The sequence below is a fragment of the Lytechinus variegatus genome, chromosome 15 (genome assembly GCF_018143015.1).
Source record: "Lytechinus variegatus isolate NC3 chromosome 15, Lvar_3.0, whole genome shotgun sequence".
NCBI classification, from domain to species: Eukaryota; Metazoa; Echinodermata; class Echinoidea; order Temnopleuroida; family Toxopneustidae; genus Lytechinus; species Lytechinus variegatus.
Window position 1 is genome coordinate 24,051,315 of NC_054754.1, and position 15,892 is coordinate 24,067,206.

Genomic DNA, 15,892 nt, shown 5'->3' on the forward strand with positions numbered 1-15,892 from the left:
ATGACATGGGGCCCCTAACACACAGCTTAGCAATGATCGTACATTTTCTACGATTGATTGCATTGAATACAATGTACAACCAATCATGAAAATTGAGCGCATGATTAATCGCCAACCTTTGTGTTACGGGACCCTGGTGACTCGGAACTCCGTCTTTGATCCATCCTTACCATCAACCCCCTCCTCTTTCCTCTCACGTCTTCTCAAAGTATCCTCTCTATCTTCTCTGTTGCATGCACTTGAGCAACAGATGACAAGACATTTGCTCTGGTGGCAATTGTTTTTGGCTTTATAGGGTCAGGGTTAGGTTTGCAATAGGGTTTTATGTCAGGGTCGGACAGAGTATAGTGTTATATCCAGGGTTGAAGTTGGTCATTCCATGTAATTTTTCTCTTATTTCCTTTTCGCAGCGCCTTAAGCACATAATCAATGTGGATTTGGCGCTTTAGAAATACTCTATATTATTATTTTTATTATTCCATTAGTGTGTTGAATTTAGAGTGGAGCAATCGTCGCCGGAGCAAATGTCGTGGAACCGAGCTAGCACCCTTGTGCTAGAAAGACAAAGACGTCATCACTTGGATAATCTAACTCCAAGTAAAAATCCCCACCTCATTCAGTCATACACTCTGGAAAACAATGCATCACAGTATGAAGACATAGGTCCATATTCTGAAGTCAGGTTTAAAGTTGTAGTTTTAGTATGGGAAGCCAAAAGTACAAAAAAATTTATCAAGTTGTAGGTAACTTGTGTTTGTGCTCTTTCATGATTCATCGATGGTGAAGACAATCATCTATTTATACTTCCTAGATAATCATGAATGATTTGAAAGCCAAGTGAGCTGAAGTATGATATTTCTACTGTTAGTGATTTATGTAACAATTGGCTATCCATACTTAAACCACAACGTTAAAACTGAGTGTAAGATAACACTAAAAAGACTGGGGGGTGATTTAGCCCCCCCCCCTCGGCATTTTTCGCGAGAAGTCCGCCGCACGAAATTTTTTGACCGCGTCGCTCGCTGACTTTTTACTTTCAAATCTCGCGCAACTTTTGAGACCAAAATTGTGACCCCAGGTACGCGGTTCCAAAATTACGCAACATTTTGTAAGTGCATGCAGACCCAAAATTACTCAAAAACTTGAATTTGTGTACAAATCCAATGCAAATAGTGTTTTTAGCCAAAATTCATAAATGTATAATTTTTCCTTTTACTGCTTAAAATCAATTAATTTTATCTTTTTTATGGTCAAAATGAAGTCCCCAACAATTTCCATTGAAAAAACAATAAAAAACAAAAAGTCGAAAAACAAAGAAATACATAAGAAATTTAGAAAACAATGATACATACGAAAATAAATGTGATGTTGAAATTTTTTTAAATAAATTTGATCAGATGCCTATATAGAGTATGTGAAACAAAAATTAGCATTTCAGGGGCATTATTTTATTAATCAGAGGAAACTATGACTTTACGCATAAATTAGCATAATTAATGAGATTTTTTGCAGAATTTGATGTTATAGTTTTGTAGATAATGCCATGGGTAACGCGTTGCCAATTTTCATCGCAATCGCGCCATTGATGGCCAAGATCATAAGGGGGGGGGCTGATTCAGCCCCCCCAGTCTTCTTAGGCGTCGAAATAGCCCAGTCTATTTAGGGTTAAACCTGCTATCAGAATACGGGCAATAGTCACAATGTAAAATACTCTAATCTAACAAAGCAACTGTGTTTAGTTCATACCATCTAACACTGTGTTAAATCCACTAGGGATATGAATATTGTCCAATAAGTATGCAAAGAGACAAGAATAACAAACTACAATCAGTGAATACCCTGCATTGTTGGATGGAATCTAAGTGAAGTTTTAATTTTGAAACAATCAAGATTTGTGGGGGGGTTAAATTGTCCAAAGTGAACTCTTCACATCTGTATCCTCTGAAACCAAACATTACCCTTCTGACAAGATGTAGAGTAATGCACACAATCATGTCGTTTTACAGAATTTTGTACACGATTTCTTCCCATTAAATAAGAAACATTATGTGCATGTGTGTTTTTGTCATTTTCACAGAACAGCTGCGGTATTTTTAAATATGCAGAAGCGATAAAAACAAATTCAACGGGTAATCTAAAAAAAAACAGTTGTAAATGACACAAGATCCTTACACTTAAGACAATTCAAAATTTTCCGGGCTAACCAACAAAAATTCATTTTCATTCCTATATTATCCTAACATAGGTTTATCCTTTTTTTCTGCTGATTGATTTATATATTTACAATCCTCTTCATTGTACAGCGCACAGCTACAAAGCAAGACAAGCTCAAAAAGCACACTCTAAGAAAGGCCAACAGCGAAGCTTGACCTTTCTCATAACATGCTTTCCTCTATAAAAAAATCTGAAATCGTGAATTCTCATACAAATACATGTACATTGAAAAAGTGATAGTTGAGACATGTAGTTCAAATATCTTGAAGTCTTGTAAATCCCAAATTTTTCATCTCTTATCCAACTACTTTTTACACATTTTGAGTCTGTACAATTTTTTTTCAGCTATGAGGGAAAGAGATAAACTATGAATACCGAACCAACTATTCAACAAATATTATCACAATTTACTCAAGTGCATCTGAACAATAAATTTAATCTTACATGTGGTCCATTTGCAACAAATTCCGATTCATATCAGGGTATTCTCATTTGTCTCTTCCGTAAGAGAAAATTGATTGAACAGAAATCATTAATATACAGGACTTATAATAGGTAGCATATATGGAGATTAAAAAAGCAACACAATTAAAATAACAGTACAAAAAAGAACTATATTAGGCTATCTGTACGCTCGTATTACTATCATACAAGAATTTCTTTTGTACTTCCACAGAAATTCTGAACAACACATTACGGTGCAAGATTTGTACAAATGTTTACTCTGTTTTCTTCTTTCTTTCAAGACTGAAGAGAAAATGTCACCGACAACATAACGGAAATGAGGAAATAAAAAATATTGGATATGCATAATAGATTCTTGGCACGGCAATGCACGATGAGAAAGTATTTTAATCAAGTTAGGTTATTTTCAACGCCTTATGTCGAGGGACAAGCACCAAATTTATTCACTCCCTTTTTAAACACCCTTCAACAAATGTACATCTCCTCAAACTGGGTTCAAAATCTTGTAGCATCCTTTGTAGCCGCTACACTGAATTGGGATATATGTGACTGAAGCTCCCAGAAAATCCCACTGCATCTTGTGATCAACTGATATTTCCAAACTACATATTGCATCCGTCCATTTTTTTGTTTGTTTTTCTAGAAAAAAAATTGTCTCTCAGATTTACCAAATAAAAAAAAAACGTTCTGTTCTACCCATTGACAATTCTTCAAACGCAGCTACAAAAACAATCTATACAATGAAACATGTGGTACTCGAAATACTTAAATATCACATTATTTTGTCATAATAAAACAGTTTTCATGATGGTTCCCCCCCCTAACATTGGTTAACCTGAATTTCAGAACACAACGATAGTTGAATTGATATGGTAGTCCTAATCTTTCACATACGCTTTATAGTCCTGATCCACTCAAACTTATGCTACAGTTATATACCAACAAATAGACTCAGAACTGACCAATGGCAAGTTATCTCAAATAACCTACTAGATTTGGTCGGTATCGAGTCGACTTCGTTGTTGGTGACTGTGGCATAAATGCAGGAGTATACTAACCATTATTTAAACGGATTGGTATAAAATCCTTGCAAAACAAATTGTTGTGTCGGTGCAAGAACGCCCTTAACACCACACCTTCGTGCACCACTTGCGCACAAAAACGCCCTTGGCAGCATGCACAAGTGCAGTGCTTAAGGGAATTTTGCAAAAATGTTTTGCTGAGGGCGCTCTTGCACTGACACAATGAAATGTGCTATATATACCGCATGTGCAGCTCGAAAACTACATCAAAGAACACAACACGCTATATGCATATACATGTATTAGAACTGCATATGCTAGTGAAGGTTAATTGCCTCAAAAGCGGCCTGGATCGTTTGTCCTGCAACTGAAGCACCTGGTCAACTGAAAAACAAAAATTTGTTGCAAACATCGCAAATTGCCAAGGTATACCAAAACATCGCACAACGCAAAAACATCATGAAGAATTCAATAAATTCACAAAGAGATGGCAGACATCTAACTTCGGAAAGTCCCTTCTTGCAAAAAATTTGGTTTTTCAATAGTCAGATACTCGCCACACTGAAAGTAAGACCAGACTTGAATAAAATTATGCTATTTTCAATTTACAGGGAATGATTGAATGGCAGCATATGAAATGCTACATAAATCATTTTTTTTTCTTCCTCATATCATATTCTAAGAACGCTGCACAAAGTCCAGACTTTGCCCACTGAATATATATATTAAAAAGAAAAAAAATAGGAAATAATAAACAGGACGCATGAAGACCAAATGCATGGAAACATGTAGAGAAAATCTTTATACAATACAGTTCTTGTGTAGCATGAACTATGAACAGAGTTTGTTTGTTTTTTGACAAAAGCATTAGTCCCCACCATCATCGCCTCCATCATCGTCCTCACCCTCTACCTCCTCAACGATGTCACCTTCGCCATCATCATCATCATCTTCATCCTGCAAAACAGATAGGATTAAATGCACTATTTAGCTTATACTGTAATATAGTATTTGGCATCAAGGAACTCACTGTCTTCATACTGAAAACAACCAAAATTAAAATTGAAAATAAGTAGAAAATAATCCTTAAAAATACTGTCAATTCAGTCAGGATTATAATGTGTGGGTTTAAAAGAAGTCAACATCTTAACAAGCCAATTCAAAAGGACTAATGTACAAAAAAAATATATATGACAGCATAACACAGTCAAAAATATACTTATTTCAATAGAAAATCATTCAAAATGTTTGCTTTATCTTTTTTTCCCATTTGGTACATGTCACTTTCACACAATGCCAAAAATATTTAGTACATGGCAATTGCATGAATGAATCATAGTTAAGGAGGGTTATGGATATCCAACATAAATATAAGCACAACTTACGTCCTCATCATCCTCCTCTCCTTCGATGTCATCGTCTTCACCCCCGCTACCATCTAAGTCATCTTCTCCATCAAGGTCATCATCATCGAGGTCATCGTCATCCTCTCCCTCGTCGTACTCATCCAGGGCTTCCAGCTCTCCGCTGTCCATGATGTCACTCGTTCCCTCATCCTCAGCAGGAGGCACCTATAAGTTGGAGACGATCATTTATTTAACACACGCATACCCACAAAGAACATAAGGCCCATATTACACAATGAATATCAAATCTATTGACAGACCCCCCCCCTCCATCCTGACCACACTGCCATTACCTAGTCTGCTGGGCAAACCCTTTGCTCGAGTTAAGGGTCTGAATGTGCAGCCTACTGATGCCTTGTGTACTGAAGGCTCTCTTGCGAATTGGAACAGCAAGTTTTGTATGTGCTAGTCATTGCGTGGAGGCACACTTGTTGATCAAAGTTCCAATGAGGGTCTGTGCCTGCAGACAAGTCATTATCATTCCACGATCATCACAATACTACCACCATAATAATAATAATAATAATGATAATAATAGTCATTTCTATAGCGCCATCTATCTAGAAATATTATATTCCGAGGCGTGTTGTTATTATCATTACCCCGGCTTGCCCGAGCTGCCTTTCAGCGCTCATGCATTCAAGGAATTAATGCTGCCGGGTACCCATTCACCTTGCCTGGATCGAGTGCAGCACAATGTAGATAAATTTCTTGCTGAAGGAAATTACGCCATGGCTCCCATCACTATCCCCCCACCCTTTAGTATCACCATACACCATCACCACCACCACCTGTCATCTCCACTCCACGACCAACCCATTACCACATCCCACTTCAGGAACACCAAACCTGCCACTATCCACTACTACCACCCTTACCCTACTATCACTGTTATCTCTACCATTACTACAGCTAAATCACGTTTGCTCACCAAGAAGAATTGTAATGGGTTGGGCCAGATGTCGTCTTTGAGCACCTCTCCGAGCTCGTCTGCCCCTGCTTCTGATTGCTCTGTGAACCAACAGAAGAAGCTTTCATTGTCTGTGTGTGTCCTCTTGCGACCATCCTTGAGGGTACCCAGATTTCTCTTTGTCAGATCCTGCAAAAAGACAGATATTATTTTATAAGATGATAATCAACAAGTAGGAACTCGATGCAATCCAACCAGAAGTAGTCTTCAGAATTGGGCAGAATTAGAATTTGCTCCCAACTGTCACTAACAAAGTTGATTTCCAAAGTATAATAAGAAATCCAAAGTGCCCTTGCAACCTGCTACGCTACAGCAAAAACAAATGTGCATCAAGAAAAGGACCACCACTCATCCCGTCAAAGAAATCCAGAAATATGACATGCAAATCATGCTTCCATATTTACATGTTATTGATATAAAGTTTTGATTTGAATGTCAATATTGTGAAAAGACAAGATAAACTGAATACAAAATATTTTTTCTCTGTTAGAAATATGAATAATGCTACTGTCACTTGTTTCATCAGGATACTGGAATAAGGAAAATGTTACATGAATGTGATCACATCAGATATATTCCAGTATTACTACAAAGACCTATGAATATCTTCAAAGGCCCAAGCAAATCATTCAAGCACACTGGAATCTGTCTAACACGATCAGACTCCAACAACACTTTTCCCCACTCTAGAGTTCCAACAACAAATGCCAGACGAACAATCAATGCAAATGAATTTCTGAGAAAATATCCAAGTATTCTTTTTTTATTTTAACCATTTCACAATGATTTAAAGGATTGGAATGTCGTATTTCTTCAGTTTTCTTGTCCAGGTTCCATGATTATGGTAATGACCAATTCAATGATGCCAATCAGTTCAGCCCAGCAGACCAAAGCAATCTCCATGTCCTTGATTGTGATGCGACATGCACATTTGAAACTGCAAACTGCCCAGAGGTGATAAGTGCATGATATAGTAAAATTCCTTGCAGAAGTTGTATAATATATCAGCAAGTGCACCGGAAGCAGACCTGGATATGGGGAGGCAAAGATCCAAGGGACCAAACCTTTTTCTTGGGGGGGGGGGCTCCGTCAAAATTTTCAACGGTTATTAGTTCCGTATTGGTAAATTTTCCAGATGGTGTAGGAAATGCACAAATTTGGTCAAAACAACCTTGAAAGCAAGAAAGCGACATGATCAAGCTTTTTATTGAGGGTACTTTCGCATCTTCGATGGTGAAATTGAAGGATTTGGTACACAAGATTGATGAATTCAAAACTTCTAGAAAAAATTGTCACAACTCTTTTTTTTTAGGTGGGGCTGGAAAGGGAAATTACCGCCTGCCCCATCAATGCTGAGTATGGCCATAGAGGTGACCCATATATTACATGCATTTTTTTCAAATACATACCCAATTTTGTAGAATTCCCTCCCCCCTCCCCAACTGAGATTCAAGTTGTTGTTTTTTCTGGAGTAAGCGCCCCTCAAATTGCAAGCGGCTATGCTATGAACTTACAAGCAAAAGTAAGGCTTAGGAGCTGCAACTCTGCAGAGCGCTGCATGCGGAATACCTATATACCAGTTTTTTTCCTCCTCCTCATCTTTCTTTTCCTTCTAATCCTCCTCTTCCCCATCTTCCTCTTCATCCTCGTCCTCCTCCTTGAAAAAACAGATAAATTAAGCGCTATATACCATAGTTTCTTCCAGAATCTCACTTTTTTCAGAGAGAGAAGGGGTAGGCTTGGTAGCAAATGACTTTCTACCGATGTGAAAGACAGGATGAGTGACATGCTAATTCAGATGAAGATTATGTTGATGGGGATCAACAATGTTCAATACATGTGATACAAAGACATCTAGCTGTTGGGAACTTGAACCAAGTATGGCAACCCCATAAAATGAAGGAATAGGGGATTTTGGATGTAAAAATAGTATTTTTCACATTTCTCTCAAAGACATGTGTATAATACAATTTTATAAAAAAAGCTGCAATAGTTTTACATAAAAAAAAGGATTAAAAAAAATGAAAAAGAGGAAGCATTTGCATCTCTGATAAGCAAACATGATTTTTTTTAATTATCATTATTTCAAGATCCCAACATCCATTAACTGGAATGCCAAATTCCATCTGCTGGCATGACTCAGGCCTAAACTCCATCTTGTTTTGAAAGGACTTACCTTGTTTGGTTTCCACCTGATGGGCGTTGCCTTTGATTTGGGATCTCCTGTCTCATTTAAGTGGAACTCTTTGCTTATAACATCATTCTCAAAGTAAGGGTTGGGTGTGAAGAACTGTGGAAAAGGGTAGAAAAAGAAAAGAAAAAAAAAGAAAATTGATAGAGGGTACACACATTGTACAGTATGTACGTATTTTCAAATTCCCCTATCGCTCTCAATGGCAGAAAAATACTTTTATGGCCAATTGACATTGAATAAAGGGCTTACACACAAAAATTACAGCTTAATCATCATCAAATTGAAAAGATGTCAAACATTATAGTCAAAATTCCATGACTTTTCAAGAAGATTTCAAAAACTTCTTGACATTTCTTGAGTTTCTGCTTCGGAAAGAATTTCACTTTCCAGAATGGATAAAATAAACAGTAACAAATGTCAGCATACGGGATACTATTCAATCAAAATTGTAAATGTCTTATTATTTGTGATACTCTCCTTATAAATGAAGCAAGTTAAATGGCCATACTTACAAAATTAATTCTGTAACCTGATTTGATGTCGTCAAATTCTTTGACCTCGACCTTTGAAAGGTACTGTAGTGCATCTTCGTCTCCTTCGTCTAACAACATTGATAATTGAGGGTGATGTGTGAACTGAGGTAAAATGATAGGTTAAGGAGAATTCACGGAAGATGCAAAAAAATCCATTTTAATTTACATACAGCAACATTTCCGGTCTACACCAATAAAATATTATATCTAATCAGAAATCTTGTTAGAGGTTCATAGTATACATACATGCAAAAGCTCAGTGAAAGAACTCCCTGTGGCAAAGGGGCACAAAATATGCAAAGCTGTCATGGAGTTCTTGATATTGCACTTAAGTTTTTCATAACCCAAAAATACCAGATCAGGGGTTTATGAATGAGCTAATAATAAAATTTTGTCAAATTATGTTGCCTTATTCATCTAACCTGTTGCCATCATGTTTTCAATTATGGTAACATTGATTATCAACTGTCATAAAAACATTGACTTTCTTTGGGTCCTATAACCATAATGGGAATGTCACCTTTAAAGAAACATGCCTCCAAAGAAAAATTCTCCAGACATGTGTTTGATTGGCAAAAGTAGCAGTAATTTGGTCTGTTTATCATCTCATTGAGGTATTAAAAAAAACTTTAAAGAAATAACCTAACATGAAGCAAGACAAACTCTGTGCTGCAAACAAGTTAAAATGCTACTGACCGAGTACCGACCTTGTTTTACCTGTGGAGCATAATTGTTGCTAAAAGATTTTTGATGGCACCACAAGTTATTAGCATGTAGCGCATGAAGAGCGTAATAAAGATAGATGCCACCCAAGGTATAAAAAAATATCTAACACAAGTTACATGTACATGAATCATAGCACTTTCCAGAATACCTATAAACTAAAACAGCTTTACAACCACAGCAAAGGTAAAACACACTCGGAATACTAACCCCAAATGACTTTACCCCTGGCCGCCAAAATTTTGTCTGTTACCAATTATTACTCATTTACACATCTAAGTAGTATGGAATATTTACAATTTGAACTTCATTATCATCCTATCACGCTCAGATATCAGAAAGGATACAGTGGTAGCCCAGAAGTGAGGTATCTTGTCGATAAGTTTTGCTCTGTTCTCGAAGTACGGTTGCCTCAGTGCATTGTACTTCTGTTCCACCTTCAAGATCTCCTCACTCGCCATCTCATTCAGGTTATCAATTTCATTCTGGACATTGTCGATCTCTTCGATCGCCTGCTGGTGCTCTTTGTCTGGATATAAATCACCTGAAAAACAAAATTCAGTTAAAGTTATGAACGTACATGTATGGTCATAAATGAACTTGTTTACATTACATGTACATGCATTATAGAAGCAGCTTACAGTTCAACATGTGGTTAGTCCTGAAGAGGATAATCCTGACTTTTCGCATTTACTATAGGGAAATTATCTACAACGCACCAATTCCTTAAAAAATGCAAGTTGAATCATGATGGAGAGCTGAGAGGCTTTTGTCGATAGTTGGTGGAACGGGACAGTATCGGAATCACTTGACTCTGATCAACGAAATACTTGCACTTGTTCGTCCAGTGCAAAACTTCAGATGATCTGCTGTCCCAGTCCATTAACTTTCGACAAAGGCCTCTCAGCTCTCCACTGTGATATTTATAACGTTTTCAAAGGAATTGACGCATTGTAGGGAGTTTTCCCGTAGAAAATGCGAAAACTCTCTATAAGTGGATTGAGAGGGGTCAAAATTTAGAAGAGGAAAAGAGAAAGATGAGAGTGAGAACTATCTTTGTAAGATAAGTTGAATCCTTACAAAAACTGTAAAGCAGATGAGATACGATAACAGAATATCTCTCTCATCTTCATCTTTCTTGACTTTAAATTTCCATTTCTTCCATTCCACCATCCATCTATAGAACAGTGATCTTCCGCGATCGCGGAAAACGGACAGAATTCCTGAAAAAGGGCCTTTTGAAACGGAAAGTGGCATTTCAAACGGAAAATCATGGAAAACATATTTTTCCTCAAAATACACAGAACAGCAACAGAAATTACTCCAAAATCTCAACAAAATATGAATATTAGATGGCCACAAACCCCCAGAAAACACGATCTCACTTCGCTACAATCATGACAATTCACACATCGTGACTGCATTCGACTTCATCACACTCGACCCCTCACCCTTACTGCATAGATCCGATTACACGTAGAACGGATTCTATTGCGTTGTTGGTAGGCCTACAGTGGTAGAGACAAATTTTGACCAGCGTGAGTGTTGTGATATTGCTCTTCGATGGGTCAATAGAATTGTCACATTTTCATGTACACAAAGTCTATGGGGAAACAGATTTTCAGTTTTCTGACAGGCTGAAATGGAATTTAAGATTTTCTGAAACTAAAAAGGCTATTTTTTTAAACGGAAAATCATTGTCCCTACATCTATTATTTTAACAACTAACAATATGGTGAACAGTATGCCTCTCATTTGTTCCACTGTGCAAACTTTAAAAAGATGTTTCTACTGGCATAGACACAGGCAGTATGCCTCATGTTCCATTGCAGGACAGAATGCTCAGGTCAAGGAATGTCTCTGATCATGGAATGTGCCTCCTTTATAGTTATTTCGACTTCAATCTTTATTTCATCATTCAAACAGGAACAGTGATTATCCGTGATCGTGGAATACAGACAGAATTCACGGAATCGGCCTTTTGAAACAGAAATTGGCTTCCCAAATGGAAAACATATTTTTCCTCCAATTGCAGATAGGGACAGTGATTTTTGTGACAATTCTGTTTATCCATTGAATAGCAATATAACACTCGCGCTGGTCAAAATTTGTATCTACCACTGTACCAACAATGCAATAGAATCCGTTCTAATCGGATCTATGCGGGTACACAAAATATTTTGACAACCACACTTCACATGAATATATCCTCACCTTTCACATTATATGCATTATTTCACGGTTAAATAAAATTTCATCCATAATTTGGGGGGGGTTTATATCGTTATCCGCAGTCAACGACTTTCGCCATTCCGCCAGTTTGAATTTTAAGACCTTGATATGTTGTTGTTGTTGTTGAATATGATGGCGCTCTTCAATCTCTCCAGATTATACGCGCCAGTCGCTTTCGTAAGTAGGACGTCGTCGGCAAAGGCGATCCATACGGCGTCAAACCATTGGTGACGATTATATCACATATTAATATAGATTAGTCACCCTTCCACCTATTATATTAGTAAGTCCTACCAAATTAAACTTCTTCGAGGAATAAACATTTTAATACAAATAGAGAAATTAAATATCGCGCGTGCTAAATGATTGTTTGTGAAAAAGGGCACAACAGCTAACCATGCTGTTACATCTTCGAACATAGAGGGCAGCAACACAAGACCATATTGTTCTAAGGATGTGTGCATATAGCCCAACCCGGCATCTGCCCGGCCGGCCAGATACTGGAGCGGGGTACGATTGAGTGTGGTGATATCGAGTGCAGTCACGATGTGTGCATTGTCATGATTATAGTGAAGTGAGATCGTTTTCTGGGGTTTTGTGGCCATTTAATATTCATATTTTGTTGAGATTTTGGAGTAATTTCTGTTCCTGTTATGTGTATTTTTTTAGAAAAATGTTTTCCGTGACTTTCCGTTTGAAATGCCACTTTCCGTTTAAAAAAGCCATTTCCGTGAATTCCGTCTGTTTTCCGCGATCGTGGAAAATCACTGTCCCTACACAGAATAGCAACAGAAATTAGTCCAATATCCTCAACAAAATACAAATTATCAACTGGCCAAACAACACGCTCTCACTTCGCTACAATTAAGCATGATAATCCACACATCATGACTGCACTCAAGCATATAAAGGCAGAAACACAGCTGTGTATTGCTGCATTCGGTCATAACATCATGATCGCGGTACTCCTCGCATCCAAAATGGCGGATAGGGTAAAGTCATCGACTGCTCAAAACGATGTCCAAAAAGTCCCCAAATTATCGATAAAATCTTATTCAACCCCAAAATAATGCTAATAATGTGAAAGGTGAGGATGTATTCAAGTTTATTATGTTTCTTTAAAGGTCAAGTCTACCCCAGAAAAATATAGATTTGAATCAATACAAAAAAATCAAACAAGCATAGTGCTGACAATTTCACTGAAATCTGATGTAAAATAAAGTTATATTTTAAAATTTCACTTATTTTTCACAAAACAGTTATATGCACAACTCAGTGACATGCAAATGAGAGAGTCGATGAAGTCCATCACTCACTATTTCTTTGTTTTTTTTAATGTTTGAATTATACAATATTAACTGAACCATAAAATGTTGTAACAATGGTAATACCACATGTTCAGGGAGAAAAATAACTTCGGGGGTTCCCCATGCCAGGAAATTTGACACCTTTCCAAATATCACTTGTTCACTGTAGGCCCGGTTTGAAAGTCCATTTTTGATGCACGTGTACACGGCGTGTTTTTCGATCGTGTACACGTGTACACGTTGTAAACACTGAGTGAGAGTGAGTTACGGTATTTTTTCAGTGTTTCCTACATGTAGCCTAAGTCACGGTTTTAAAGCTTACCTGAGAAGTTAGAAGTATCAATCCACAAAAATTGGTGCAATTAAAAAGTTTACTCAGCTTAGCAGCGCATTAAATTAATAAAGAATGCAAAAGTAAATCAGTGCAGGGCCCTAGTTAGCGCCGACGCTCGTTGGATGCGCATTTTGCATACTGTACCGTACATGCATGCACAGATCACTGCAGAATTAAGTGTAACTGAAGTTATCGATTGATTTTCATTATTTTATTGCCAATTTGAGGAGCGTGTGTTTGTAGGCTTGTAGCACATGTTTATGAGCGTATAACACGTAACTGGAGCAATGATCGGTGTCGCAATTGGTGATTCTCAGATTGACCCTAAAAGTGATTGAAATTGTGCATGCATGTACGGTACAGTATGCAAAATGCGCATCCAACGAACGTCGGCGCTAACTAGGGCCCTGCACTGACCGGAGCATACCCATTTCGTGTGGTACAAAAACTTGAGTTTCCAGAATATATGTGGATTAAATCGGCGATTTTGGAAGTAAACTCACTCTAGGTTAATTGAAATATATTGACATATTAGTGATTAAAACATGTGCAGTGTCTGAGAACTAAGAATTAATGTGAGGCTGTGAGCTTGTTCACTGACTTTACAGTCCCACGCAAGCTTTATGCAGATGCTACCGTGTACACGGTGATGGAATTTAGTACACGTGCACTGACTTGACCGTGCGTGTACACGTGTACCCGTGTACCCGAAACGGGCCTACTTCACTGCTACCAACCTGCCTGTGGTGAATCTACAGGTAGGACTATGGTATGCCGATGTTGTACAGAGCACACACTTTAAAAAATCATTAAAATATCACTTTTGTGACCAAAATTACTAATTTCCATACAGTTGCAATTTATTTTTCAATAGTAACTTGGGAATAATTTTTGTATTCACCAGAGTGCTCAAAAACTTGAATTTTAGGCATATTTTTGTGTACGCCCTCTATTGGTGGAAAGTAATATGGCAAGAAAAATTTTCATTTTTTGATCTCTATTTTTAATTAAGAAAAAAATGATTTAAAGAATCAAATTTAAATAAGAGCCAAGTTGTATGAATAATAGGTGTAATGGAAACTGTCAGTGTAAAAAAATCAAGCATTTACCCCAAAGAAAAAGAGAAAATAAGCCAAACATTGCCACCCTTATTTTGCAACACATGGATATATAACTGAGAACAAGGTTATATCATAACCTTGTTCATTGAATGAGTGCCAAATATGGCACTCTTCCAAACATCGAACATAGAGGCCGATTGAATTGGAAATGTACATTGTATGCTGTTGACGCACGCTTGTTTTCAGGGAGAAGTCGCACACAGCTGAGCAAAGACATCCGATGTTGCAAGCTGAAAGAGGTCGGTTTGGTAAGTAAATTATTATTTACCGATTTCTGTATCAAAATCATTGATAGTAATAAAAATCGCCATTTGCGCAGCAGTTATTTTCTCAACAATCAAGCAATAATTTTGGTGTTTTGAGCGCGATTTAAATCACCAAAACAATTTTCTTTTTTAATATACCAACCATATTTTTTTTCAATTCTAGTCCATTTTTTAAATTTATGACATTAATATTCAACATTTGTACTATGGATACACATATGATTTTTATTTGATTCAATGATTGTATTTTCGTTTGGTCCAATTGTGCTTAAAGTGTCCAATAGGCAATAATATTTTGGGCACATTCTACTCAATAAATTTGATATCAAAATATCATTCATAAACAGTCTGAAATGTCTTTGGTCTTTGCCTTTGGAGAAAATAATGGTTTGACTTAATAAGCAGAGTGTTTTCATAGCTTAATTTACTCATTCAGAAACGTTATTCACAGCACAGGCGACCCACTCTACACAGCCACAACCATCGACACCTTATATACGCACATAACTCCATACAGACTGCAATACAGACGCCCGCCATAGACCCACGTACACATCATACGTACAAACGCCATAACACATGCATCAGTGTGCACAACAATAGGGAACCATGCTTCGAGGACGACATGAGAACGGATCAAGGTGTCCCCTAACTTATCAAGATGGCCAAAACATTTTTCAACGGTCATAGTGATTGATAGAAGTGTAAAGAATCATGTGGTTATACTCACTTTCTGATTCCTGGGCATTTTGCCCATTTTTCGTGACTTCTTCTTTCCTAACTTTAGCTGGTGGAGACGACATTTTGTCTTCACGAGGTTACGCTCAAGGGTGAATGCGCATGCGTAATCGGCTCGCAAGACGGCAAAATTATTTGCTGGGACAAGGGATGGCAAATTTCGACTTCGAATTTGATGGGTTGAAAACTGAATGGAGAGGCAGCGAAAACGCTGAACTACATTTTGCATGCACCGCGTGCAAATGATGATATACTGACAAAGACATCTCATTGAACATACGCGGGAATTATAGCGTTATTTCAGTCATTTACATTTAATTATTAGATTTATTTGAAAAAAATCAGTACATAATTGATTGAGTTACAT

At 37.3% G+C, this 15,892-nt stretch overlaps 1 protein-coding gene across 1 annotated transcript; it reads right to left on the bottom strand.

The window, feature by feature from the left end:
- Nucleotides 1-1,844: 1,844 nt before the first annotated feature.
- On the bottom strand, nt 1,845-15,635 carry LOC121428341 (protein SET-like). The gene is made up of 7 exons (XM_041624916.1): nt 15,518-15,635; nt 9,875-10,071; nt 8,784-8,906; nt 8,254-8,367; nt 6,039-6,206; nt 5,087-5,272; nt 1,845-4,658 (listed from the first exon to the last, which is right to left on the bottom strand). The coding sequence occupies exons 1-7, from the start codon at nt 15,588-15,590 to the stop codon at nt 4,569-4,571; spliced, it is 951 nt and encodes a 316-aa protein (XP_041480850.1). The 5' UTR covers nt 15,591-15,635; the 3' UTR covers nt 1,845-4,568.
- Between the last annotated feature and the right edge of the window lie 257 nt (nt 15,636-15,892).

Excerpts from the sequence above, each read along its gene's own strand:
- LOC121428341 (XM_041624916.1), bottom strand. The coding sequence starts at position 15,590 with ATGTCGTCTCCACCAGCTAAAGTTAGGAAAGAAGAAGTCACGAAAAAT. Across the intron at positions 10,072-15,517 it reads AAATGCCCAGGAATCAGAAA|GTGATTTATATCCAGACAAA; the intron begins GTGAGTATAACC and ends TTTGTTTTTCAG. Across the intron at positions 8,907-9,874 it reads CTCACTTCTGGGCTACCACT|TTCACACATCACCCTCAATT; the intron begins GTATCCTTTCTG and ends ATTTTACCTCAG.